We start from the raw sequence: 25,298 nt of genomic DNA, 5'->3' as shown, positions 1-25,298 counted from the left end.
GCATACACTCAGATACGCCTTCTTTGAAATATGTATCCCCCATTGGGGCCCCTTTTTTTTCCCTTCAAACGGGGAAGAAGCCAAATGGGGGAAAAATAAAATAAAAAGTCGCACGTATAAACATACACGTGCCGCTTCATGGGATGACCAAGGCAGTGCTTTCCACGCGGGTTTTATAACAATGAGCATCATGTAAGCTGACCAATTAGGGGGGAAAAACAGCAATTTTTTTTTTCCCCCCTCGGACCACTTAACGCGCCTGTTTTGTTTTATTTATTTTTTTTTGGCTCATTTTCTTCCCCCAAGTGCACTACGCGTGATGGGGGTGGCTTCTTCACCTTCTGTTCGGCTCGCCCCCTGGTGCGAAGAAAATGAAGAGCGGCATAAATACATACAGGTGACTCTCTGCGCTCAGAAAATGCAAGCATAAGTATGCAGCCATGTTCGGCACATATATATGCATCATCCAAAGGAGGGGGGATACTTCCTTGGGGGGGTCGAGTGATACCACCCTCCTATTGCTCACTCCACCAATCGGCCCAATCGTCATGCCCCCCCCGATCGGTACGAAGAGGCTACCCAACCGAAGGGAAAAGCCACGCCCAGATGAAAAAAAAAAAAAAAAAAAAAAAACTCCACCCACAATACTTGTAGATATGCAAAACTGTGCGAACGTATTTTAATTAATTTTTTTCCCCCCCAAGGTTAATCTTTTGTGAAAAAAAAAAAAAAAAAAAAAAAGTGAGAAAAAGGAGAAGCAATTTTTTTTTTTTTTTGCAACTTTGAAAGATATACATCCCACTCTTTTTTACCCATTTAAAAATTATCTTTAAGTCAACATGGGATCAGGTACGTCACTTCGCATGCCACTTGTGCTACGACTGCTGTGCTACTGCTTTGCCTCGCGCTCGCTTTATCCCCTCCCCCCGTACGCCCACGTTTATATGCTTCCCGAAGTGGAGCGCCATCCCCAGGCTGTAATTGTGCGTGACTGAGTGGAGCAATTGGGGAGAGGGAAAGCGGTTAGCCAGCGGAGCGCTGGAGGCAGTGGCATGCGTGCATACATACGTGCGTGGCGTACGTTCATGTGACCCCGCTCGTTCCCACTCACTTGCTCCTCTGAATCGCCCCAACTGAACAGGCAAACCAAGTGGACTGAGGGCAGCGAGAAAACTGCGCATCAGAAGGAGAACCCAGCGATGGGCTGACAAGGGATACAAGAAGTCCCACTTGGGAACCCGATGGAAGTCCAACCCCTTCAGAGGAAGTTCCCATGCCAAGGGAATCGTCGTGGAGAAGGTGGCCATTGAGGCCAAGCAGGTGAGAAGAAGCGTCGCCGCCGAGGAGGGATCTGCCAGAAGCGGGGAAATGGGAAGGAGAAGTGAAAGGGAGGTGACCCCACTTGGGGAACGCCTCTGCTCAAGGGGATCACCTGTCGATGAGAAGAAGGCGTCCACCGCAACTCCCCCGCCGCTACTCCCCCCGCCGCTACTCCCCCCGCCGCTACTCCCCCCGCCGCTACTCCCCCCGCCGCTACTCCCCCCGCGCTACTCCACTCCACTCCATTTGTGTTTCATGAGCCCGCTTACCCCAATGAGCTGATGAGTCAAAAAATGGACAAAAAAATTTGAAACGGAATTAACGTCTCTTCTGTTTTTATGTTTCTCCCTGCGTAAAAATATGTTAACGTTTCTACACGCACGTTGAGCGATGGAGAGTGAATCTGCTCCTCCGCCGTCGGAGCGGTGAGAGGGGTGAGAGCGGTTGCCCCCCTCTGTGAACCCCTCCCCTTATTTTACATCGCACCCATGTTAATGCTGACCTCCCCCCCTCGTACAGCCCAACTCGGCCTACCGAAAGTGTGTCCGCGTGCAGTTAATTAAAAACGGAAAGAAAATCACGGCCTTCGTTCCTGGAGACGGTTGTTTAAATTTCATCGACGAAAACGACGAGGTGTTGGTCTCAGGATTTGGACGAAGTGGTCACTCCGTTGGTGACTTGCCCGGAGTGAAATTCAAGGTGGTCAAGGTGGCCAGGGTTTCCCTGCTCGCCCTGTTTAAGGAGAAGAAGGAGAAGCCAAGATCGTAGGGAGGGGGGGGCGTCACTCAGGCAGCGCCGGTGCGGTTCCTCCGCATTATCGCACCGCTGCCCCCTCACTGGATGCCTTTACAAGCGCGTTGAACACACCACCCGCGTTGAGTCTCCCTTAACGCGCGCACCCCACTCTTCCATTTTGGGACCCACCGTTGGTACTTTACCTTTTTTTTTTTTTTTTTTTTTTTCCCCACAAACGGGTTGAGACAGTACATGGTCAGCACATTTTAGCTGCAATGTGAAAAGGAAAGAAAAAAAAAAAAAAAAAAAAAAAGCAAACGTAAGCGCAAACGTAAACGCATCTTACGCCAATTGGAACAATTTAAGGGGAATATAAAAGCATGCCTTCGCTAATTAGCAGTGTTAGATGCCTCCATCCCCCGGGAGAATTCCACTCGAGAGGAAAACATGAAAGGGGGGTGGCAGAAAAGGTTAGTGGAACGTCCCCGCGGGGTTTCTCTTCCCATCAGTGGGCCCGCTCTCGACCGATTTACGAGGTGGGTAGAGCTGCAGTTTTGCATCTTTCCATCTTCGCACAATTGCAGTGGTGGCAAGCCGCTCTGTCGAATGGCCGCCTTGGGGGAGAGCCCCCCGTTGTCAAAAGTGACTCCCTTTTATTTGGTTAAACGTTGTTGCAAAAAAAAGTTTTTCCTTTTCCGCTGGTTCGTTTCTTTATCTGTGTGCAGCGCGGCGGCAATGATGGCGCCACTGATGACAGCACTAATGGCGCGCGTCACATTTAAACGTATCGGTGCAGGGTTAAAAAAAAAAAAAAAAAAAAGTTACCCAGCCGGGTGCTACTATCCTCTGCCTTATAAAAAAGCACGCGCGGTGGTACACAAAATGCGGCACGCATTCGTTGGAAGCGCAAAAAAAAAGAAGCAGAACGAAAGGGGGAGGGGCATGACACGCTTCTTCACCCCCTTAACTTAAGCAGCCGCGGCGGGCTGGTTCTGCTGCTGCATTAAATAGTCTCGCTCAGCTGATTCCTCGCCAAAGTCAATGATGGAGACGGAACTCGCGCCGATAATCTTCCTGGCATTCCCCTCCTTGTCTAATTTGAACAAGCCAACCCACTGGCCTAAATCCTTGCTGTCATTTTCGACCATAAAAAGGGGGATGTTTTTCTCCGTGCACAAGGCGGTGATTAATTTTTTGTATGCTGGCTCGGAACATACGTCTGAGAGGAAGCAGGCCTTGGCCTCCTTCGACTCGATGGACTTGATGACTTCCCTGATTCCTATTTTCAGCCCATCGTGCACCAGGGCGTTCTTCAAAACCTGCCGAAAGGAGAGGGGCACAGCGCGTAAAAAAAAAAAAAATAAATAGAAAAAAAAAAAAAAAAAAAATATAAATATGCATACGCATGAACATACGCACGTACATACGCCTGCACGTACGTATGCGCGCAAGCCACCCCGTCAATGGCTCTCCTCATCGCTTCGCTCCTTTTGTTTCTCCTCCGCTCTTACCTTCTGTATGGCCGTGGTGTGATCGAAAACGGTTTTCTCCTCCACGACTACGTTGTTGTCAACGCTTTCGACGTCGGTCATTTTGGCAGGCAAAATTGGGGAAGCGAAAATGGGGAAGCAAACAGTGGAGAGGCTAAACCGCGTGAAAGCTAAACCGATTTACCAGTATATGGTGGTCCCACAAACAGGATGCGCGAAAGGGGGAGAATTTGCTTAGCGGAAAAAGCTACGTACGAGTGAATGAAACAAAAACACGCAGGAAAAAAAAAAAAAAAAAAAAAAAAATACGTTGTTCGTAGGTCAGCAAAAAGATGCGTATAAGCTAATGTATCGCAAAAGGGGAAAAAATAAAATGCAAGTTAAAATCTCATCGAGCGTTCACGCAAAAAAATTCGTGCAAGGCTAACATTTTCAGTTCATGTGCCAACCGTTTCGCTTCGCGTTCGTTACTTATCAGCAGCGCGTACAAAAGTGGGCATGATGAGAAGGTAAAATGTCACGTGTTTGTTCGCACCTACGTATTTTATATCAACTGCTCCGCTCCTATGATTGGTATATTTTTTTTTTTTTTTTTCTTTCCAGTTCGGTCAACCTCCAAGTGCCGCTAACCAAGCGGCATTACTACGCACTGCAGCGGTGGTACAAACAATATGCGGGGGTATGCCCCCTCTCCCACCGGGGCGACCAACTCGCATGGGATGAGTAAACTTCTTTCCTACATTTCGAGGCGCGTTAAAGTAAAAAGGCGAATCGTTTTTACGCCACAGAAGTGGAAAAATAATGTAGTAGGGTGTGATCCCCGGTAAGCTTTGCAAAAAAAAAAAAAAAAAATTCCCTAATGTATTAATTTAAACCGTATTTTTTTTAACAAGGGGAAAAAAAAAAGGAGAGGCCGCTTTTTTTGGGCACCTTTCTGTGGTTCCTTCCCAGGCGAATAAAACGAAGAGAGTCCCCCCGTGGGGTTGCTATGTGGTCGCCTTTTTTTTTTCTGTTCACATGGTGGCAGTTTTCATGAAGGTGTTACCCCTGGGGAGGCATACACAACATATATGCATGTTCATACCTGCCGTACGTTATGTGTTTACCCCTTTTAGGGGGTGCTCCCCCGGAGGTAATCAAACCCATTCCATAACGATGATAGGTTTTTGCAGGGAAAAGGGTTGTACTTTACTCCCCCCCCATTGGCGGTAGAACAACGGAGAGGAGCATCCGGCTCAGCTTTCGCAAAAGGGACATTTCGGTGCGGACACGGCAGAAAAGCGGCTGTGGAATCGCCACTACCCCGCCGCTTACTTGCCGCCTACTCGGGGCACGCAAAACTGGTTGATAGATTTTTCCAACATGAGCGCATGTACATTGCTATCTTAAATTTTTTTGGCAAGTTAAAAAAGAAAAAAAAAAAAGTTAATACCATGGGAATGTATGCACAATATGGATGGTGAAGTTGCACTAAGGGGGCCGCAGTTCGTTCGGGCCGGGGGAGGTGCATTCTTCTCCTGGGCTGCTTAAGCGAAGCGAACGGCGTGCGAAATGAGCATCCTCAAGGCGGCACTCACTAGCGATTTCGCCTCACCGCTCTACCTCACCGCTTCCTCCCCTAGATCATCCGCTTGATGAGCTCATTTATGTGGCTCTCCCTGTTTCCCCAGTCACCGGGCCTGGGCTCATTGAACGCGTGTCGCTTGGCCTTGAAGCCCTTCTTGGGGGGCTTCAGCTTAAAGGCCCACAGGAAGTTATTAACCTTTTTAAAAGCTGGCCCGCAAGTATAAAGCTGGTGAATCATGTCCTCAACCCCATGGACGTTATATTTTCCCAAATGCTTCGAAATCTCATGATTGTCTTGAATTTTTTTCCTGGCATACCTTCTCACCTTTCCCACTTTGACGTACCCTCGTTTATAAACTAACTTCCTAATCGTGGAGATTGTGGGGTACCCATAGGTAACGAAGGGCTCTACAATTTTGAGCATTTCCTTGGTGGCCTTGTTAACCTTCACGAACACTCCGTTGTGTATTTGCAGCAGTCGTAGCAGACGAAAGACGCTTCGCACTTTGGGGGATAATTTATTCACTCCCTTAAGCCTGATGACGAAAACGACCTTCTTCTCTGCCTCTTTGTAGAAGCAGTTGTTTTTCCTTGCCTCTCTTTTGAGTTGCACGATTTTCTTCCGCTCCTCTTCGTACTCCTTCTCGTACCGCAGTGTGCGCAGTCGCAGCTCCGTTCGCTTCTTCTTGTTGATCTGTGGGGCGGGGGGAGAAACGCGCAAAAAAATGAGATGAGTTTGCAGAATTTGCGGACGCAAAGGGGTAAATAGCACGAGCAAACAGTGGAGCGGACTCACGTGGGGATAAACCGCCGCAAAACTGCCATACAACGCGGGCGCTCCCCTAACTTACCAGCTTCTGCGCCTTCATCTTCTTCTGAGTCTTCTCCTTCAGCTGGAGGTACTTGGTCTGCTTCTTCTTCCTCAAGCTCATCATGTTCTTCCCGGCATCCTTTTTCTCTTCCTCGTACCTATCCTGTGGGGTGGGGAAGCGGCAACGCAGTTCGTATGATGGGGCGGCGGTTCAATCGGGTCAGTCAGGCCAACCAGGCCAATCAGGCCAATCAGGCCAATCACTGGTGGGCAGCGCAACCCCCCAACGCGCACGCTAAACATGCACTCCCGCAAACGTACGTCGCTTGAGCCAATGTGCTACACCGCATGTCACGCAGAACGGTATCACCCTATAATACGTATCACTCAATCAACTCATATGTTGCGCTCTCCCTTACCGCCATCGTTGGAATGGGTTCCTTCTTCCGTATCGCTCACGCGAAAAAGTGAAATGATTTTTTTTTTTTTCCCCTTCTCAGGGATGCGTATGGCGTGTGGCCCGTATCGCAGAAGGCGAATTTCCCGTTTTGTCGCGCTTGACAAAAAGGGCGAAGCTTGCCAATTCGCAACTGCAAATGGCCGCTTTTTTTTTTTTTACGAAGGCGCAGTTCCTTTCCTTGAAAAGTGACTTCTCAGTTTGGGGAACTCTTCAAAATGGAATTTCAATTGGGGCAACAAATAAAAAAACGTTAAAATAACGTTAAAAAAAGCGTTAAAAAAAATGTTATAAAAAGTGCTAAAAAGTAACGCTAAAAAAAGGCAAAAAAACTGCCAAAAAGGAGGCGGAAAAAATGCTACGCAAAATGTGATCCACGTTGCCTGAACGGGCTACACGACAGGGAGTTCTCTCGCGGAAGGGAAAAGCGCAAGTCGTCGTCACGAAAAAGGGATGATAAAGAGATACGCAGCATTTGCCATGAAAGTTTTTTTTACTTATCGCCGTGGTCGTTTTGGCCATTCAATAGTATAGCAGTAGTGTTTATATGCCAACCGCTGCTCAGTGCAACTTTCATTTTACGCACTTAAAAATTCCCCTCTTTTTTTTTACAATTTTGTTGCGCATTGTGGGAAGAGAGTCCCCAAGATGGTCACTCCGCAGTGCAGTAGTTTTTTGCGCTACCAGGATATTCGAGGCGAAGGGGAAGTTTTTTTTTTTTTTCTTAACCCAAGTAAGTTTTGCTTCATTTTAGGCATGTGCTGTGCGCCTTTTTGTTCCCTTCGTGGTTGAGAAGCGGACCCACCAACCACCCCCAGTGCATACCATAATCACCACAGTGCCGTAAAAAAAATAAATAAATAAACTCTGCAGTGTGGCCGAATGGCTGAGCAGGTTGGCAGAATGTAAGCAAAAAAAAAAATAAAAATCATCACATTTGGGAAGTCGACCTGTCGATGGGCCATTTGCCACTACATATCACAGTGTGTTATTGTTTATATCATCTTCACTGGGTGGGCCAAATGTAAGAGGATGAGGGTTGCAATTTGGGGGGGCACTCACCATTGCGCAGGTTGTATGGCCGAGGGGGAGCGAACCAAATGTTTCAGTTACGCCCATGGCGCTGGTAAGCGGGAGCCAATGGCAAACGATCAACGGGTCGGCATACATACGAGCAATGCTACGTGCATACCACATAAAAGTATAAGAAGCTTGCACTCATTGTTGCGCCTTCCGCTTGAATGACTCCTATTTTTGAGAAAACCCCCACGGGGAACAGCAAAGAAACGCTTTATGGCGGCACGGTTTTTTTCCCATTTCTCCAGCACTGCTGCGCTGCTTTGCTGCTTAACTGCTATATGCCAAGTTGCTTTTATTATTTTTTTTTTTTTTTCTGTTGTTATGAAGCCCGCTAAATGTATGTACCCATGCAAAAAGCAGGTGATCAGATATACTTATTTTTTTTATTTTTTTTTCCCATCCTTTTTCAAACTCCATTTCGCACCGCACTGTTTTGTTACATCTTAAAATTTGAAGGAAAAATTATAAGCGGCTTTTCTCACAGCACATTAAAAATCTCGCATAAGTTGCCAAAACGGCAGGCGTCAATTTTTTTGAGCGGTGCTTTCCCCCTGGAGTCCCCTCCATTTAAGTGGTTCACTTAGCAAAACTCTCCCCCGCCCGCTCGTCCATTTTGGAAAAACGGGAATGCAATTAGAAGGTTAGTGAAAAGGTATTCCACAGGAAATACATATCCACTTCTGTTAACACTTTGTTTTTTCGCAAATTTCGGGGTAGGCGTTTTTGCCTCCCCAAGCGCACGCTGTACGCGCCTTTGCATAAATCAGCGCTGTGGTCATCACTCCCCACGTGTTGTTCATCCCTGAAGGGGTAAAAATTACGCAGCGGGGTGGTCGGTCATTTTACGCGGTTAACATGGTTCTATACGTCTTTTCCAACAAGATGGGGGAAGAGAAAAAATGTGGGAAAATGACTCCTTAGTGCATCTTCACATGACGATGGCACAAACGTTAGCAACATGTTTAGCCGCTCCTTCGCGCCGCCCACTTTTCACATCGCCCCGCACTGCACGAACGGAAGGTGAAGTTAACTCGTTAAAGTGATGCGCTGGGAGAGCAGGAATCATTTTCAATTTGCACAAAATAAATGCAATCGATCCGTAGAGTACCAATTAACGTGCGTAGATGTCCCCATACCATCCCAGTTGTTTAAACTTCGCAAACTGCGTTATTGTCTTTTGCTAACTCGCCATTTCAAACGTTTTCACCTTTTAGCAGACTTTTTTTTTTTTTTTTTATTTCCCATTTTTACCTGTCTATGTCAGAATTTTCAGTTGCACAGGGGTATTAAAAAAGGCTAGTCAAAGGGATATTTTTTTTTTTTCGCCTGACTTTTTTTTTTTTTTTTTTTTTTTCAAAATGGCAGCATTTATCTGCACACATATGCGCGCGGCGAAATGGTAATTCATTTTTGAATTTCCCTTTTTTCGCGCGCGAAAGGGGCACATTCCGCGAGGGGAAAAACACAAAAATGAGGCACTTCGCCGATTCGTTCGTTTAGCGGTCGTCTACGCAAATTGCATTTGTCAGACACGCATCGCGTTATTTGCGCGTCATTTGCGCCACACTGTTCACGTCCCCCTAATTGCGCCGTGTAGACACGTTCATAACGAATAAAGGGCAGTGACTCGCCTGCGCGTGGGTTTGGGGGATAAGCGGGAAGTCGCATAAAGGGAAGCGTCAAACGGAGGCGCTGCAAACCGCACACCGCAAACCAGCCGAACTGACGACGGCCAACATGAGCGAGGGCAGAGAGGCGTCCTCCCTGGGCATGATGGACTCGGCCTTCTTCGTGAGCCGAAAGGAGCTCATCGAGTGGGTGAACAGGACGCTAAAGCTGAACGTAACCAAAATCGAGCAGTGCTCCAACGGCGCCATCTACACGCAGCTGCTGGACATCCTGTTCCCCAACAAGTCAGTCCTCCACAAAGTGAAATGGAATGCCAAGCTGGAATACGAGTGTATAATAAACTACAAACTCATTCAAAACGTTTTCAACAAACTAGGCATTAAAAAACATATGGACATAGATAAACTGATTAGGGGAAAGTATCAAGACAATTTAGAATTCCTCCAGTGGTTTAAAGCTTTTTTCGAGCGTATCATCGACTATAACAATGAAAATGTAATTAACTATGACCCCCTGGAGCGCCGAAAAATGTGCGTCCTTGGAGATAGGGGGGACTACAAGTTACTAAACAGTTATTTGCCTGATTGGGCTAAAGTGGACATGCACAATGGGAAAGAAAAAGTGAGGCACAACGAAAATAGGGCTTGTTCTAATGGTTCCAAACGGAACAATGACTTCAGGTCCAGTGTCAATCAGGATAACGTCACCTGCAGTGTGGCCACCCGTGCAGCCACCACCTCCAGTAACAACAGCAGCGCTGCTAACTTGTGTCAACCTCACGCCGGGAGGAAGATTATGAAGACGGAGAAGCGGTCCGCATGGCTCTCCATGGCTGGCGATAACAATGTGGGTTTGCTTTCGTGCAAGGAGGTTCACGATTCTAAGAGGCACCCCAGCGGGGCATCGCATCAGGGGGCAACACATCAGGGGGCATCACACCAGGGGGCAACACATCAGGGGGCATCACACCAGGGGGCAACACATCAGGGGATGACCCACCTGGGAAACCACCTCCCCGCGACCACCTCCACGAACAAGCGGCTGTCCGTCTCGGCCAAGCTCTCCGCCTCAGCCAAGCTCTCCTCGCGAGGCTCGCTCTCCTCTTCGACGTACTATCACCCCAGCAAAAATAACCCCCACGTGGAGAACCACAAAGATGCCCTCTCCCTAAACGAACAAAATAGAAAGTTCAAAATACAGTTGGAAAAAAAAAACAGCGAAATTGTCTCATTACAGGATAAATTAAAAGCTCAGGAAAAGGAGAAAAAACTTTTGCTTTTCCAAAAAAATTTCTACTACAACAAGTTGAGGTTTCTCGAGCTGCTCTGCAACCAGACGGATGACGACTCTCTGCTGGTCAGCGACATTCAGCACATCATCTATGCGCGCGAGAATACGTACTTTCACCAGACTATATCGCTGGGGGGGAAGGGCAGCGGGGACGGGGTGGAGCCCAGCGAAGTGGCACCCAGCGAAGCGGACCCAAATGAGGTGGACCCAAATGAAGTGTACCCAAATGAGGTGGACCCAAATGAGGTGTACCCAAATGAAGTGGACCCAAATGAGGTGTACCCAAATGAAGTGGACGCAGCCCATTCGGGAAAAGCGACCCACTCGGGGGACGCCTACGCCGAGACGGATAATGAAGCCCCCCTGCCGCACGCCCATGATCGCTACAACGCGCACGACTTCCCCGAGCAGACGGACTCCATACACAACGGAGAGGTGGAGCAGTACGGGGGGCAGTACAACAACCAGGGGTCGATGGACTTCCCTGCATACTGCTCCTAGGGGGGGGTAGCGGCGAGCCCCCCGGGCACCAAACCGTGAAAGGTGATTCACCCGATAAGGAATCCCCCACTTGTCTTCCACACAAATTTACACCCCCATTTGTGCCAGCAAGCAAAGAAGCTAGCAAACGAGCTGGCAATCAAACGAGTATTCCACACAACTGTGCGATATAACTGCACGTCAAACTTGTGCCTCCAAAATTTTCCACTCCACCTCGCCATATCCTCAACAACATTGTCCCTTTGATTGACTCTCCAAGTTGTTTCCCCCAAATGAGTGTTTGCTCAACAGTGCTGTACCCCCCTTTGGCCTTTTTTTTTTTTTTTTTCTACTTTTTCCAGTGAAGTCGCTCTTCGAAGTGGTCGCTTTTCGAAGTGGTCGCTTTTCGAAGTGGTCACATTTCCAAATGATCGCCCACGTGAACGCTTCACCCGTTCATCCCCTTGTACCCCCCTGCACTCGCACCTTCCTTGCCACCCTATGTTATTAACTCGCGTCCTATTTGCGCCCTTTTAATGTATCATAAAGGAACACCCCCGTTTCGCCCCTCACATGGTACGCCTTTGTTTTTTTTTTTTTCTTTTTTTAAATGACGCACTTACGTATGTTCAAACTGTTTTACAAAAACTAAAAAATTAACCTCGCAAAAAAAAAGAGGTATAATTAAATGGGTGCTCTGTACCAAGTAGAGTAGCTCACCCCTTCCGATCAGCCACTGCCTGACTCCACCGCCCCGCCAAAGTACGGGTGCGGCAGCTTCGTCTGAATCACCTCGTCAATAATTCCGTACCGCTTCGCCTCCAGCGCATTCATGTAGTGGTCCCTGTCTGAGTCCTTCTCAATCGTCTCAATTGTCTGGTTAGTAAAAGAGGACAAGTAATTATACAGCAGCTTCTTCAGATAAAGAATCTCTTTGGTCTGTATTTCTATATCCTGGGGGTGGCCGAAGGCATTTCCCAGAGGCTGATGGATCATAATTCTGCAGTTGGGCAGAGATTTCCTCTTCCCCTTTTTTCCGCTAGCTAAAATGACCGAAGCCATAGATGCTACTAAGCCAAAGGATATTGTCTGTATGTCTGACTGGATATAATTGAAGATGTCCAAAATGGCTAGTCCCTCATTTATGGACCCCCCTGGGGAATTTATATAAATTTTTATATCATCATGGTTGAGGCTGTCTAGGTATAGCAACTGGCTGATCAGCTCGTCGGCCGTTTTTTTGTTTATTTCCTCCGTCAGGTAGATTATTCTTTTTTTGAAAAAGAACAGCTTCACGTCCTTCTTCATGTCTTTGATGTGGTTCACCCGGGGCAGCAGCCCCTCCCTCCTCCTGTACCTTCGGTGGCTACTGCTTCTGCCGCTTCTTCCGCTGCTACCTTTGTGGGTTTGCTTTCCTTCGGGGGGGGGCTCTTCTATATGGGCTCCCTCCCCTACCAGGAAACCTCCCACGCCTGTGGCAGCATCCATGCGCAACTCGCCATTCTTAACACTTTTCATTCCCTTCGCAGGGGGGTCACTTGGGGCCATCCCATATGCCGCTCTCTCTGCCGCACTATGCGATGCGCTTTCCTCTCCAGGTGCGGCGCATTCCTGATCATCCCCTATCGACCGCGGCAACGAGTTGGAGGACGCCCCCCTCGCCTTGATGCGGCGGCCGTATACACCGCTGCACCCGCTACCCCTTTCCGCCCAGTTGCGCCTCGCCTTCCCCTGGGGAACTCCCCCGCCCGGGAACTGTATGAACGGCGCCGCACTCAACCGGTGTGCACTCCTTTTTGCATGCGTTTTGTTATTTCTCAGCAGGGTGAAAAGCAGCAGCGAAAGTAAGCATACCATTTCTGCAGTGCTGGCGGGGGATGCGTTCCACTAAAAAATTTTAAAACGGCTGTGTTCCTTTTGAAAAGTTTGGCGAAGCGGGCGGAGGGGACCAAGCGCGCATCTTAGCACGTGCGCATGTATGTATGTATATATATGTATACGCATATATATGTTTGTATATATATGCATGCTCCTTCCTCCACCCTGCAGGCACGCTTGCCACGTTGCGTGTAAGGCTGGAGCCGGGGGGGGGGGGAAGCCACTGCGTTCCCGTCGGCCCCGCGAAAAAGGAAGTCAACGCTTACACATGTAAGGCGGAAGGGGAATGACCCACTTCAAAAATGGAGAAAAAGGGGAAGGACTAAACTGCGCCGCCTTGGAAACGCGGCACAAATGAACAACGAACGGAGAGCCCAGCTTCGGCTAGCTCTACCACTCCCTCCATTCGGATAGCTTTACCACTCCTTCCATTCGCATATCCCCTCCCATTGCGACCTAGTTGCATTCTGGGAGAGCACCCATTCGGTTACTTTCATTTGTCATTATGGCGTCCTTTATTCTACACAACCGAGGAGCAGCAAAGCGGGGGGTTCCTCTTCGTCCTCTTTTTTTTTCCTTTTTTTTTACCTTGCTTGGCAGGTTTTTCTCTTCTTTTTTTTTTTCAACCCCGCGCAGTTCAGGAGCTTCACGGAGCCGGTTCTGAATAGTACCAGCAAAGCGGAACAAAAAGGGGGAAAAGAGAAAACGTGAAAAATGTGGAAAGCATACAGTTGAGCAAAGCACCAATTTGGTGAAACCCCTGTGCAGGGCAAAACAGGTGGTGTGTGCAAACGGGGGGGCGCAAAAAACATGAAGTGATGAAAAAATAGCCAAATATTTAAGCTAGCTATTTTTTTTTTTTTTTTCATTACTTGTTAATAACTTCTATAATTTTCAGGTATCGCAAGGTAGCTATTTTGGCTTCTCCTGGGGGGGAAAAAAAAATGGCGGCAAAGGGGGATAAAAAATATGAACCGTTCAGGCAAAAGGGGAAAAAAAAAAAAAAAAAAAAAAAAAAAAAAAATATATTATAATACAATACAATATAGTAAGGTAAAGTAATAAAATGGCGAACGGCAAAAATACAAAACAACACAACACTCTAGCCCCGCAGGATGGACCAACCTGTCTGTCCAAAGACCTGCAGATTCATCTGAGTGAGCTCGGACTTTTCCACGGGGAGGCAGCTGTGGGGGGAGGGGCAAACGTGTGCAGGTGTCCGAACGGGGCCCGCACGGTGTGCAAATGGTAAATTCCCAATGGGTAACTTCCCATATGGTCAAATGGGCAAATGCGCGCTCACCTGCCCTTCTTTACCGCCATGTCGTACAGCGACTTGTATATCAGGTTAATGTCGTCCAACTTGGCCCGCCGCCGAATCAGCGCGGGGACGGACTGGAAGGTAGCGTCGTCGATGGGGCAAAACAGGCTCTCCTTATCGGTGACATTTCCCCTGTTCACCTGTTCATTTCTGCTGTCCTCCGCGGCGTTCCCGTTATTTAGGGCCCCCCTCTTTTCGTTGTCCTTCAAATCGCTACTACTCACGTGGTTTTTATAACTGGCCGAGTCGCACAGGGCTGGTTTCCCCTTGGGTACTTCCTTCCCTAAATCGCTTACGTTGTTTCCACTTGTTTGTTCCCCTTTGCTGTCCACACATTTTTGGAGATGGTCCAGCTGTAGCAACTCGTTAATTTCATCGTAATTGATGTTGAGCAAAAACTTTTTTATATTTTCGTAAAAAAAATTGTTCAAAATAATTTCCGAGTTGTGGTAATTTATAAACTCCTTGGAAGTGATGTTTAAATTATTTTCCAAGTTGAGTAGAAAGTTGTAATTTTGCATTTGCCTGTGCATGTACTGTATGCTCATTTTTTTCCTTTCATACAGGACGTTTAATTCTTTGTTAATTTTGTGTAGCTCGTTTTTTATATTTTCAAAGTCGTTAAGAATTAGGAATGGGTTGATGTCATCTTCGTACATTTTGCACATTTCGTCCTTCAGCTTTCGCTCGATCAGCTCGATGTCGCTGTTCATGTTGAGGAACTGCGAGATGGAGGGGGGAAAGGTCATCAAGTGAATTACGTTGTGCAATTCATTCTGCACATGCGTACATGTGTAGGTATGCAGAAGCGCCTTTCCGAAAACAACAAATGTGATGAGGTGATGCGGTGATGATGTGATGTGGTGTGTCCGAGTGAACTCTCACCTTCTCCTTCAGTGCGTCTATCGACAGCTCCATCGTGACTCTCTCCCCTGTGGTCTTCAACTATCCAGCCCTCAGGCCAATTTACACGAAAAGCCACCCTTCTCTGTGCATGCACATGGCGCGGTGTGCAGAGAAGAGCCCCCTCCCCCCTTCGACGCGAGAAAAGGCGTGCAACCCTTTGGGGGGAAACGCTTGTGTTGAGTCGTTTAAAAGGGCGTTACTGCCATGTGCGCACCGTGGAGAGAACACGCGCACATGCTTAGCGGCTGGCCGGCCTGACACGTCCTTCCTTCCATCACGTACTTGCGAGGAAAAGAAAAAATGCAGCTCCTAGCATGTCGCAGGGAGGCGCAGTGAGTTGAGTAAGTCGTAGCAAAGCTGAGCAATCCCTCCCTGTTCAAAAAATGCAAAATTTTCGCTCGTTGTTATGCAAAGAAATAGCGGCGGTGAAGTGCCAATTGTGATGCCCTTGGGGGGAAAAAAAAAAAAAAAAAAAAAGGCTAATTTTCCTACCCAGTATGTACATACCCAGTCATGCAACACACGCACATCAAGGGGGCAAGCTGCACTCCAAGGCTGAAGTCGTAATGAGGTCCATTTCGCAGCTGAGCGTGCAAATGTTCTGCATGATGAGGTGTTCCTTCCACACATGCGTGTGAGCGTATGCATGCATTGCGGCACTTTTTCCCCTGCGGCCTGCCTTCTGACCACGCCAGCCTTTTCATATACCTACACTTTTGCAGATCGGGATGGAAAGCGCTTCAGTAGGGGAGCATTAACGCTTCGCATCCGTTGATTACGCTCCTCTATGCATCTTCACCCCGTTGCCATTCCTTGAAACTGAGTGAAATATCATGCCTCTTATCCGTTTCGCTTCCTCCCCGTTCGTGCAAGCCAAAAAGAGAAGGTGCACCTCCGTTGGGCCACCCATAACGCGTCAACGAACATGTGCGGAGCGATGGAGAGGCCCGACATAGAGTTTTTAAACCTCCCGGAAAGAATCAAAAAAAAGTTGTACGCCCGTAACATAAACACGAGTAAGCACGTCCCTTCGGAGAGGGGTGATTCCTCGGGAGAAGCGCTCGTTTCACTCGTGTGTATGTGCGTATACGTCTAATATGGGAAGTGCCCACCGTCCATATGCACCGCGTAGTGGAGACCAACCCCCCATGCCCTTCCTCTCCCCCCGCAGTTGAGAAGTTGAGCACAAATTATCTGGAGGACGTCGACGTGGAGGTTGGCAATCCGTTACGAGTTCACTCCGCAGATGTGCACACGCGGTTGTGCGTATAGGCGGCCGTGTGTATATGCGGTAATGTGCATACTGACCTTGTGCATACCTCCCCATGTGCGTACCCCCTTCCTTCCAACTGCAGGAGGTCGATGCGGGCCAGGACCAACTGTTTAGCTACCACCTGCGCGACTTGGGAGTGCCAAATGACGGGGGGGAAGAAGGCCGAGCGGACTGCTCCAAAGACCCCCTCCGTGGTTACCACCACGCTGTGAGCGACCAGGAAAATTACTGCCACGGTGGGAGGCATGTTGAGGCGGACGATGGGGGAGGCGTGGCCAGCGGTACGGTAGGAGGTGTGCCGGACGACTCGCTGAGCGACTCGTCCTCACACTCATCCTCCCCATCCGCGTCCACGTCCATGTCCGTGTCTACCACGGGGAAGGGGCCCTCCCTGGCTGCTTCCCCCCCCGGAAGGAGAAAATACTCGGTGCTCAAAAGTGTCACCCCGTGGGCGCACCTGAAGGGGCACAACAGCTCAGTCGGGGCGTCTCTAAATTTCGCAAAGGATAGCGGCCAAGTGTGTATGCCCCGGAGCAACCCCCCGGAGGGACTGGAGAGAGACTTACTGGCCTACTCCAATTATATGAAGGCATCTCTGATCGAGGTGTCCTCTGTTAAAACGGGCAGTCACTCATTGGACAAGCTCCTCGGAAACGGTCTCCAAGGGTCCAAACTATATTTCTTTTATGGGAAGAAAACAAAAATGAACAAAGTCCTTTCGCTCAACTTGCTGTTCGACTTCCTCGCTGGGAGTTCCTCCACTGCAGTTGCCGTGTTTATACACTTCAGCCACGTAAACGACGTTACAGTAATTGACAGTATTTTGAAAGAGAAAATCAAAAGGGGGAGGAAAAAGGGGCTCTCCTTGGATGACATCCCCAACAGGTTGTTCGTTTTGCGCGTCCGCAGTTGGAGCGAACTTGTCTCCTTTTTGGGAAGCATACGAAAAGGGAGGAACCCCCAAAAAGGGGATCAGAAGAACCCCCAAAAAGCGGATCAGAAGAACCTCCAAAAAGCGGATCAACAGAACCCCCGCGAATGGGATCAACAGAACCCATTCGCGAGCCACCCCCCCAACGTGGCCTGCATAGGAATAGACAACTTCACAAACATGTTGAAGCATCTAAGTGTGCAGAACTCCAACACGTGTTTCTACCTCGTGCGGGAGCTGAAAATAATTTCTGTCATGTTTAGCATTCCCATCCTCATATTTGACTATGCAAAGTGTCAAGTGGGGGGACCCCTTAGGTGGGGCAAAACGCACTGCAAAGAAGAGGAGGCACAGGAGGGGAACCACACAGGGAATGATTACAAATGTAGGAGCAGCAAGACGAAACGGAACGCGAATGGTTGTATGGGCTATGGGAAGACGAACCGGTTGAACCCCCCAGAGGAGGAACACGCCACGAATCTGCTCACCGATGATGTGCAGAACTGGTCGGGCAGGAAGAATAAAAGGGGCAAGTGGAAAGCGAGTGGCCTGCCCTTTGGCGGCAACGACCAGGGCAGCACGGAGAGCAGCCTCGGCACGGACGACTCGGAGTCGTACGCGGATTACCACCGGGGGGGAGGCAGCTCTATTGGCAGTTCGGGCAGTTCAGGCAGATCAGGCAGATTTGGAAGTGGGGGAAGTGCGGACAGTTGGAAAATTGCTAACGACTGGCGAATTGCTAACGACTGGCGAATTGCTAACGACTGGCGAATTGCTAACGATTGGCGAAGTACAAACGGTGGGCGAAGTACAAACGGTGGGCGCTCCCCCCCGGGCGAATCAACCGAGACGGAGCAGGAGGACGCACCCCCCATCAGCATCCACATCGAAGAAACCACACTGCAGGGAACAAACGACGATAAAAAAAACGCATTCCCAACAATGCACAACAGGAAGAACAGCTCAAATAAAACGTCCGTCCCGCACTTCGCCTATAACTTGTTCGATTTTGTCCTCGAAGTGGAGGTCCTTCAAAAGATGCGTGGCGGCAAAAACTTGGTTCGATTTACCCTACTAAAATCACAGAATAGCATTTCCCATTTATACGTCAACTGTTGTGTTAAGAATTATTCGCTGACGGATGTGGAGTAACCCCCGGGCGGAGCTCCCTGACATGTGTAGATGGATTGTTTGTTACACGTGTGCATCGCGAAGGTGTCTTCCCTTGCCATGTAGCTTTTTTTTTTTTTTTTTTTTTTTTTTTTTTTTCTGGCGGTTCCCTTAGGAACTCCCTTTACGTACCAGCTAGCCAAATGACCGTTTTGTCCCGTTCCACAGCGGTTACTCCACCGTTGGGGGAAGCGCACACGAACAAGTGTAAAACACGTAAAGACACGCACATAAAAATGTAAACGCGTAAACGCATGCACATACAAAGGCGCACAAAAAAAACACGTCCCTTTCGAAACGAATCGCACAAACGGGGGTGACACAACGTCAAAAAAGGAAAAAAAAAAAAAAAAAAAAAAAATGCCAAATGGAGGGTCTCTAGGCCAACTCAGACGACGTCGCTCAGGTAAACAAAGCACAGAAATATTTTGGCGGTTCCGAGCCTGCAGCAGGGGGGAAATGAAAAAATGGGGGTGAAGTGGGGGACACGCAGGGAAGACGCGTTACTGCACAGCGTAACCGCACAGGGAGACCGCCAGAGTGGCTCCAAAACTGCACACCAGCACACCCCCTCGGTGAGCCGCTGCACCTACTCGTCGTCGTTATGTATGCTGCAGTCGTTGTAGCTGGGCAGGAAGAACACCGAGCCGCTCTTCACCGATTTGGTCTCCTTCCCGATGGTCAGTCTGACCTTGTCCCCCTTGTAAATGTAGCCATACTGCGGTGGGGGTAAGCGGGCACATTGTAGGGCAAGCAGATATATTGTGAGGCAAATGGCGGAAAAAACACCACGTGACCGCCACACATGCGCACACACATGCATGTATTCGTGCATATATTTTTGTTTTTTTTTTTAATTACTATGAGGTTGTGGTTGATGTTGCCGAGCTCGATCGATCTGTTTTTGGCCAAAATGACATTCGTCGTTCTGCTTTGGGCCGTCAGTATCAGCGGGCCGATCTGCAAAAAGGGGGAAGTGAACCGTGTGTGGGGGGCGCAGCTCTTCTGCATAATGCGCGGGGGAGTGCACACGTAGGGGGTCTCCGCGGGGTTACCTTCACGCCGGACAGCCTTTCCCACACTGTGTCCGCGGGGTTGTAGGCGACTCCTTGGAAAAAAAAAAAAAAATAAAATAAAATAAATAAAAATAATAATAAAAAATAATAAAAAAAAATAATAAAAAAAAATAATAAATAAATAAATAAATGACACCACATTACATCACACCACATTACATCACACCACATTACATCACACCACATCACACCACACCACGCTGCGCGATGCACGCTGCACGCTGCACGCGGCACCACTTCCTCCGCACATGCGCCAAACGTACTGTACGAAACGAGCTTGTTGTTCTCGTCCACAAAGGTAGAGTAGTCCTGGTCCGCCCGGTGCTCACTCCTGGAGTTGCTGTCGTCATTGGACTTGTTTCTGTAGGAGCCCGCCGACTTCGTCTCGGCATGGTTAGCATTGCTGTGATTGCTACTGCTGTTGCTTCTTTTATAATGTGGGTCTCCTTGGTCCATTTCATTCTTTCGTCTCCTCCCCCGTCTTTTTCTTGTCTTTTTAACTTCCTTTTCGGAGTGCCTTTCCTCCGACCCACTTCCATTCGATCTGGTTACCCTCCTCTTATCCGTTTGATACTCTCCATCGTCTCCCTCGTAGGACAGATGGTCCCTATTGTTTCTCACTTGCTCAAAGTTTCTGTTGCACTGATTGGGGTCTACGTGATTCGCTACATCTGGTTCGAAGGCTCCGTAGGTCGGGGCGAACTGATCCTCATTCATGTTGGCACCGAAGTGGTTGTTTGTTCTGCTCGGGAGGAGGTATCCGTTCTGCTGGTTCAGCTGATTGAGCTGGTTGAGCTGGTTGAGCTGGTTGAGCTGTTGGTTTATCTGCTGATTCATCTGCTGGCTGAGCTGCTGGTTTAGCTGCTGATTCATCTGCTGGTTCAACTGCTGGTTCAACTGCTGGTTCATCTGCTGGCTGAGCTGCTGCCCCACCTGCTGCCCCATTTGGTGGCCGAGGTGGCTGCCCACCTGCGGGTTCAGGTGCTGCCCGACCGGCAGGCCCATCTGCTGCGCCAGCTGCGCGCCCAGCGGGTTCATCTGGTTCATCTGGTTTAACTGGTTCAACGGGTTCATCTGGTTCATCTGGCTCATGGGGTGCCCCGGCGTCTGTCCAAGCGGTTGCCCTAGAGGTTGCCCTAACTGCTGCCCTATCGGCTGCCCTATCGGCTGGCCTAACACCTGGGTGGATCCTCCCAACTGGTAACCCGGGGGGTGTTCCATCGTCACTTGCAGGTGCGCATTGGGGTTACTCAGCTGGTTGTTGTATGAGGGGTTAATCACGGAGCCCATGTTGCCGTAGAGGGGGGGCTGGCCCTGCTCACCGCTGACGTTGCCGCTGACATTACCGCTCACGTTACCGCTCACGTTGCCGCTCTGACCACCCGCGGGGGCACCCGTTTGGCTATTCAGCTGCGCGGCGGGGGCGGCCGCTGCCTGCGCGTTGCTTTGCGAGTCGTTCGATGGGGCCTCCTCCGAGGGGGAGGCGGTTTTCTTCAACCTGGGTCTCCCCCGCTTGCGCTTCACCGGCGGTTGTGGCAGCGGTTGTGCTTGCGGCAGCGGTTGTGCTTGTGGTAGCGGTTGTGCTTGTGGCTGGTCTGCCTGCACAGCGGGTGGAACGCCCTGCGTGGTGCTCTGCATAGTGCCCTGCGGCGGAAGTGCACTCTCGTTGGGCACGCCTGCCTCCCCAGTGGAGGGACCAATCGGCGCGCCCTCACCGACCTGTCTGGCACTCCCCACAGTCACCCCAGGTATATTCCCCTTGACGTCACTTAAAGCGTCAGCCGATTTGCCAGTCACTGCGTGTACATCACCTACCATCGTGGGGGGGCCCTGCCTATTCAAATTATCCCTTTCGGCATCACCACCCATTTGGTCCTTATGGACATTCATCCTCTGGCCATCGAGGGGGCAATGGTTCCCTTCATTTTGCTCAAAACCTACACTGGCTAGATACCCATTTTTCTCATTCGCCCCTTCATCAAAATACGGTTTGGCTACATTTTGGCTGCTTGGAGGGGTCCTCTTCGAAAAGGCATTCCTCTTATCATCGTCTGTGTGTAACTCTCCGTACTCTTCATATGACATGCCACGAGGGTCATAACGATCTGGGTGATCTGATGGGGGTCCCCCCCCGTCAGGATGAAACTCCTCTTCGTAATATTCCCCCCCTTCATAGCTACTTCGCTCGTGCATGCGACTGTACCCGCTGTGGTAGTGGCTGCCCGCATGACGTAGACCATTTGAGTGGCTGGGCAACCTCTGGTGTGCGTACTTACCACCGTAGTACTCGCTCGGGTGGTTGGCCCCCCCGGGCACGGCCGCGGGATGCGCTCCGCCATACGAGCCAGGCCCATCATCACCATAATGAGGATCACCATAGAGAGGATCACCATAGAGCGGATCACCATCGCGCGGTTCGCCACTCTGCCCTTCGTCATACTTCCTAATCCCCCCACGTGCGTACGCACTTGCCTGGTTCTCACTCGAACCGTGCCTTCTATAGGACGGGTTCACCCCACTGGCGTATTCGCTTCGGTGGTAGGGGAGCGCCTTGCCGGAGCTGTTCCCTTCGCGGTAGCCAGTAAAGGAGTTCTCTCCCACGCGGTGGTGGTCATCCACGTGGTGGTGCTCTCCCATCCGACCCTGGTTCGCCCCCCACGCACCCACTGGGTACCTCTCACTTCGATACACGTCGTTCTTATAACTCGCCTCTTCATGCGCATACATCCGCTCTTCATCATCCTCCTCCTCCCCGCGTGCCTTGTAACCCCTACTGTGTGCACTTCTAAAATACGTGGTTGCACCTCCTTCCTCCGCTGAGTGGACGTCACGCGTAGGATACACCTCGCCTGCGTATAACTCATCATGTTTCGGACCCACCATGCTGTCATCTTCATAGGGGTAGTTCCCCTGGGGGTACTTCCCCTTCTGCGTGCTATCATAGCCATTGTTGTGAATGCCCCTTGGTGGGTACGCTAGCTCGTGCGTGTACTTTTGCCTGTTCTGTTGACTCACATGGTGCATCCGCTTGTTCGCTCGCGCATTCATTTGCAAATGATTCGAGTCGTCGACCCCCTCGTCGATCCCTTCGTCGTTGCCATACCTCTCATCCGCTTCGTGGTTCTCCTTTACGTCTCCACCAAACCCGGTGTCTCTCCTCATGTGCGCCCCCCGGTGGTGACCCCTTCCGATGCCACTATACTGGTGGAAGCGGTAGGCGCGGTGGTGGGCACTCTCACCGTCGCCGCGTCGTTGGCCTCTATCGCTTCTATCGCTTCTTTCGCGTCTTTCCCCCTTTCGCGCGTTCGCCAAGTGGCCCTCTACATACCTACCCCGCAGGGGGGGCACTCCACTCTGGAAGGCTCCCTCCTCAACATGGTTCATCCCCCCGTCCGTGCTGCCAGTCAGATCCGCATTGGCCTCACTCCCTTGGAATGACGCACCCCCCCCTCGGGCTATATCCCCTGGGTGGTCTGCAAACGGTCTGCTAGCCCTAACCCGTTTCTTCTCGTAGAATTCATCTCCGTGCAGGTAGTGGTGGCTCACTTCATCTTGGCTCTCACTGCTCAGGCCTTTTTGAGCCTCGCCACTAGTGCCCTGCCCAGGTTCCTTCGAAAGGAACATGTATTTTTTCCTCTTTTTAAATTGGGCGTTATCATTGGGTTCTACTTCTTTGGTTCGCTCATAGCTGTAGTGGGGCGGTTCGTCTCCGTAGTTGCTCCCGCTGTAGTTACTCCCACCGTGGTTGCTCCCGCCGTGGCTGCTCCCCCCCTGGCCCTTCGCCTCCATATAGGCTACCCTCCTGTCGCTGTTGTACCGAGAGAGGCCATCATCCTGCCTCAAATAGTGGCCTTCGCTAAATCGGGTGTGGCTTCTATCCCCCTGAGGGTCTTCCTTGAACGCCCCCTTGGGGGGAGGGCCTCTGCCCGCGCGCAGGTCCCTCAGTTTGGAGACATTCCAGGCTGGCTCGTAGTGGGCAGGGGACCCCCCTTCCGCGGAATCGGCGAAATCGGCAAAGTCAGCATAATCTGCATAACCGGCGTGGTTTGCCTGATCGGCGCGATCTGATCCTTCCCCATCGCCGCCTGCGCCGCCCGCATCGCCAACCGCACCACCCGCGCGCTTCTCCCTCAGCATGCTCTTCCTCACCTGGGCTATCCTCCTGATGACTGTCTCCTTATCGTCCTCCCCAGCTCTGCCAATGTTCACAATTCTATACACATTTCGGTTCACCCGAATGGCCTTCTCATCGCTGCTATTTTGCGAGTGCCCCAGTTCGTCCTTATAGGGGTGCTTCCCAAGCTCCGCTTCCTCATCGCTGTGGTCTTCATTTGGGGGGGATTCATTCGACGGATCCCTATTGGCCAATTTTCCTCTTATGTCATCGCGACCGTACGCCTGTGTGTATCTACTGGGGTCGTCCCTACCTTCTCTGCCTTTTCCAACCAGGTTAGCACTCACAGGGGAGTCATTTTGAAAAGTGGGATCAAAAAACGGGTTCTGCTTTCCCCCTCCCGCATCTGAACCCCTTCCACCAGCATACCTCTTAGAAACAGATGCAACCACACTCGTCCTTGCCTTCTTCCCTTTACTTATCTTGGTGGGACTTGAAACGGAATAGCATGACCCCAGAGTTGAAATGTCATTATCAAAATAAAATTCCTCTTCTTTTTCGGAATCATAAAAGGAAGACACGTCATCGTCCACGTAGCTGATCCTGCTCACTGCATTTTCTAATTGGTCACTTAGAAGTTGGGAGGTGTTCAGGCGATATATTTCACAAATGCTGTCTGTGTTCTGGGTGGTGTAATCCTTTGCCTTTTTTTTTATCCCGTCGATTGAATTGCACAGGGGGTCACTCAGGTTGCTCAGGTTTAGGCTTTCGTTGTTCTCGCTGCGGGGGGGGGAAGTGGGAGTGTAAGCTGAAGCGAAAGCGGAAGCAGTGGCACATGAAGTGGTGCAGACGTGGTACACACACAGGGGTGCCACATATGCCAGGCATGCCGCTCCACCCCACTTACAGGGACGAGAGGGGCTTCCTCTCTATGACGGTGAAGAGCCCATTGCTGGCTGTGGACTGATCGAGGCCCTGCAGGGGGGGAAGGCGGTGCGCATGTTATAAGTGTGCGCGTTAGCGTTGCGAAGCGTATGTACATGTGAGGGGTAGCGATTGGTGAATTAGCGGAGCGCACGTTAGTCTCTAACTCGTCAGCGGTGTGCAGGTTCGCCGCCGACTCCCCGCGGGGGGGAAGAACCCCCTTGCAGTGGCCACTTACGAAGTCAAATTTCTTTTCATCATTCATAATTCTGCTGGTTGTTTCTGGTTTGCGTTCTCTTCGGGTGAGGTGTGACGAGAGGACAAGACAAAAGATCGGCTGGGCTGCGGCTCCCTCGGTGAGCGCAACTTTGGGGGGAACGCACGAGCACACCTACACACAGGTGTGTAGAGGCATGCACAGACATATGCACACGCACGCATGCGTGTGTGTATGGGCACACAGGTATGCTCCCCTGGGTAGAGCGGTTGGACAAAAAAAAGAAAAAAAAAAAAAAAAAAAAAAAAAAAAAAGTTGGGGTATGATTCAAAATGGGGAGCGCTTTCAACAGTGTGCACTTCTTCTCTCCACCTGGCGTAGAGAGAAATGGCGGCCACCCCCCAACAATCACGAGGGTCGATGGTCCCCACCCCGCGCAGGAGAATGCGGGCATGTACACGCGAACTGCTCACTCGCCCAATTTGAGCGTTTCAGCGTTTGCGCGTTTGCACGTCTGTACGTCTGTACGTCTGTACGTCTGTACGCTTTCACCACTGCACATCCGCGCATGTATGTCCCCTGGGGAACGACAAAAACGTGCGTGTGGAAATGCGAGTTGGTTCGCTACAC

General features: G+C 50.3%; 8 protein-coding genes across 8 annotated transcripts, besides 12 other annotated features; 3 read left to right on the top strand and 5 right to left on the bottom strand.

Annotated features, from left to right (window-relative positions):
* Nucleotides 1-194: 194 nt before the first annotated feature.
* Nucleotides 195-225: a microsatellite.
* A 614-nt stretch (nt 226-839) lies between these two features.
* On the top strand, nt 840-2,088 carry PVX_119470 (40S ribosomal protein S23, putative; the record flags this gene model as incomplete). The annotated part of the gene is made up of 3 exons (XM_001613041.1): nt 840-849; nt 1,142-1,320; nt 1,840-2,088. The coding sequence occupies 3 exons, from the start codon at nt 840-842 to the stop codon at nt 2,086-2,088; spliced, it is 438 nt and encodes a 145-aa protein (XP_001613091.1).
* Nucleotides 1,886-1,906: a microsatellite.
* A 615-nt stretch (nt 2,089-2,703) lies between the features above and the next one.
* On the bottom strand, nt 2,704-3,813 carry PVX_119475 (40S ribosomal protein S12, putative). The gene is made up of 2 exons (XM_001613042.1): nt 3,567-3,813; nt 2,704-3,374 (listed from the first exon to the last, which is right to left on the bottom strand). The coding sequence occupies exons 1-2, from the start codon at nt 3,645-3,647 to the stop codon at nt 3,024-3,026; spliced, it is 432 nt and encodes a 143-aa protein (XP_001613092.1). The 5' UTR covers nt 3,648-3,813; the 3' UTR covers nt 2,704-3,023.
* A 1,057-nt stretch (nt 3,814-4,870) lies between these two features.
* Nucleotides 4,871-4,902: a microsatellite.
* Nucleotides 4,903-4,911: 9 nt separating this feature from the next.
* On the bottom strand, nt 4,912-7,040 carry PVX_119480 (60S ribosomal protein L7, putative). Its single transcript, XM_001613043.1, has 3 exons — nt 6,342-7,040; nt 5,963-6,085; nt 4,912-5,805 (listed from the first exon to the last, which is right to left on the bottom strand). The coding sequence occupies exons 1-3, from the start codon at nt 6,345-6,347 to the stop codon at nt 5,164-5,166; spliced, it is 771 nt and encodes a 256-aa protein (XP_001613093.1). The 5' UTR covers nt 6,348-7,040; the 3' UTR covers nt 4,912-5,163.
* Nucleotides 5,133-5,164: a microsatellite.
* Nucleotides 6,012-6,078: a microsatellite.
* Nucleotides 7,041-9,196: 2,156 nt separating the features above from the next.
* On the top strand, nt 9,197-10,879 carry PVX_119485 (microtubule associated protein EB1, putative; the record flags this gene model as incomplete). The annotated part of the gene is made up of 1 exon (XM_001613044.1): nt 9,197-10,879. The coding sequence occupies one exon, from the start codon at nt 9,197-9,199 to the stop codon at nt 10,877-10,879; it is 1,683 nt and encodes a 560-aa protein (XP_001613094.1).
* Nucleotides 10,880-11,409: 530 nt separating this feature from the next.
* Nucleotides 11,410-11,448: a microsatellite.
* Nucleotides 11,449-11,468: 20 nt separating this feature from the next.
* PVX_119490 (ATP-dependent CLP protease, putative) lies at nt 11,469-12,844 on the bottom strand. Its single transcript, XM_001613045.1, has one exon. It carries the CDS (start codon nt 12,713-12,715, stop codon nt 11,588-11,590), a length of 1,128 nt encoding a protein of 375 aa, XP_001613095.1. The 5' UTR covers nt 12,716-12,844; the 3' UTR covers nt 11,469-11,587.
* Nucleotides 12,001-12,023: a microsatellite.
* Nucleotides 12,330-12,358: a microsatellite.
* Nucleotides 12,650-12,740: a microsatellite.
* A 320-nt stretch (nt 12,845-13,164) lies between the features above and the next one.
* Nucleotides 13,165-13,235: a microsatellite.
* Nucleotides 13,236-13,604: 369 nt separating this feature from the next.
* Nucleotides 13,605-15,419, bottom strand: PVX_119495 (hypothetical protein, conserved; the record flags this gene model as incomplete). Its single annotated transcript, XM_001613046.1, has 4 exons — nt 14,943-15,419; nt 14,040-14,779; nt 13,862-13,923; nt 13,605-13,663 (listed from the first exon to the last, which is right to left on the bottom strand). Exons 1-4 carry the CDS (start codon nt 14,973-14,975, stop codon nt 13,605-13,607), a joined length of 894 nt encoding a protein of 297 aa, XP_001613096.1. The 5' UTR covers nt 14,976-15,419.
* Nucleotides 15,420-15,888: 469 nt separating this feature from the next.
* PVX_119500 (hypothetical protein, conserved) lies at nt 15,889-18,319 on the top strand (the record flags this gene model as incomplete). The annotated part of the gene is made up of 3 exons (XM_001613047.1): nt 15,889-15,979; nt 16,135-16,196; nt 16,319-18,319. 3 exons carry the CDS (start codon nt 15,889-15,891, stop codon nt 18,317-18,319), a joined length of 2,154 nt encoding a protein of 717 aa, XP_001613097.1.
* Nucleotides 16,124-16,148: a microsatellite.
* Nucleotides 16,149-16,213: a microsatellite.
* Nucleotides 18,320-18,926: 607 nt separating the features above from the next.
* PVX_119505 (hypothetical protein, conserved) lies at nt 18,927-24,716 on the bottom strand (the record flags this gene model as incomplete). The annotated part of the gene is made up of 6 exons (XM_001613048.1): nt 18,927-19,055; nt 19,199-19,297; nt 19,393-19,445; nt 19,677-24,307; nt 24,435-24,502; nt 24,690-24,716. 6 exons carry the CDS (start codon nt 24,714-24,716, stop codon nt 18,927-18,929), a joined length of 5,007 nt encoding a protein of 1,668 aa, XP_001613098.1.
* Between the last annotated feature and the right edge of the window lie 582 nt (nt 24,717-25,298).

This window comes from Plasmodium vivax, chromosome 8 (assembly GCF_000002415.2).
Source record: "Plasmodium vivax chromosome 8, whole genome shotgun sequence".
In the NCBI taxonomy this organism is placed as follows: Eukaryota; Apicomplexa; class Aconoidasida; order Haemosporida; family Plasmodiidae; genus Plasmodium; species Plasmodium vivax.
This window is presented reverse-complemented; position numbering and strand designations above follow the sequence as displayed.

Bases quoted from the DNA above. Each gene is read 5' to 3' on its own strand.
- PVX_119480 (XM_001613043.1), bottom strand. The intron at 5,806-5,962 runs GTAAGTTAGGGG...CCCGCCCCACAG, and splicing joins AGATGAAGGCGCAGAAGCTG to ATCAACAAGAAGAAGCGAAC.
- PVX_119490 (XM_001613045.1), bottom strand. From the start codon at position 12,715: ATGGTATGCTTACTTTCGCTGCTGCTTTTCACCCTGCTGAGAAATAAC.
- PVX_119475 (XM_001613042.1), bottom strand. From the start codon at position 3,647: ATGACCGACGTCGAAAGCGTTGACAACAACGTAGTCGTGGAGGAGAAA. The intron at 3,375-3,566 runs GTAAGAGCGGAG...TCCTTTCGGCAG, and splicing joins ACACCACGGCCATACAGAAG to GTTTTGAAGAACGCCCTGGT.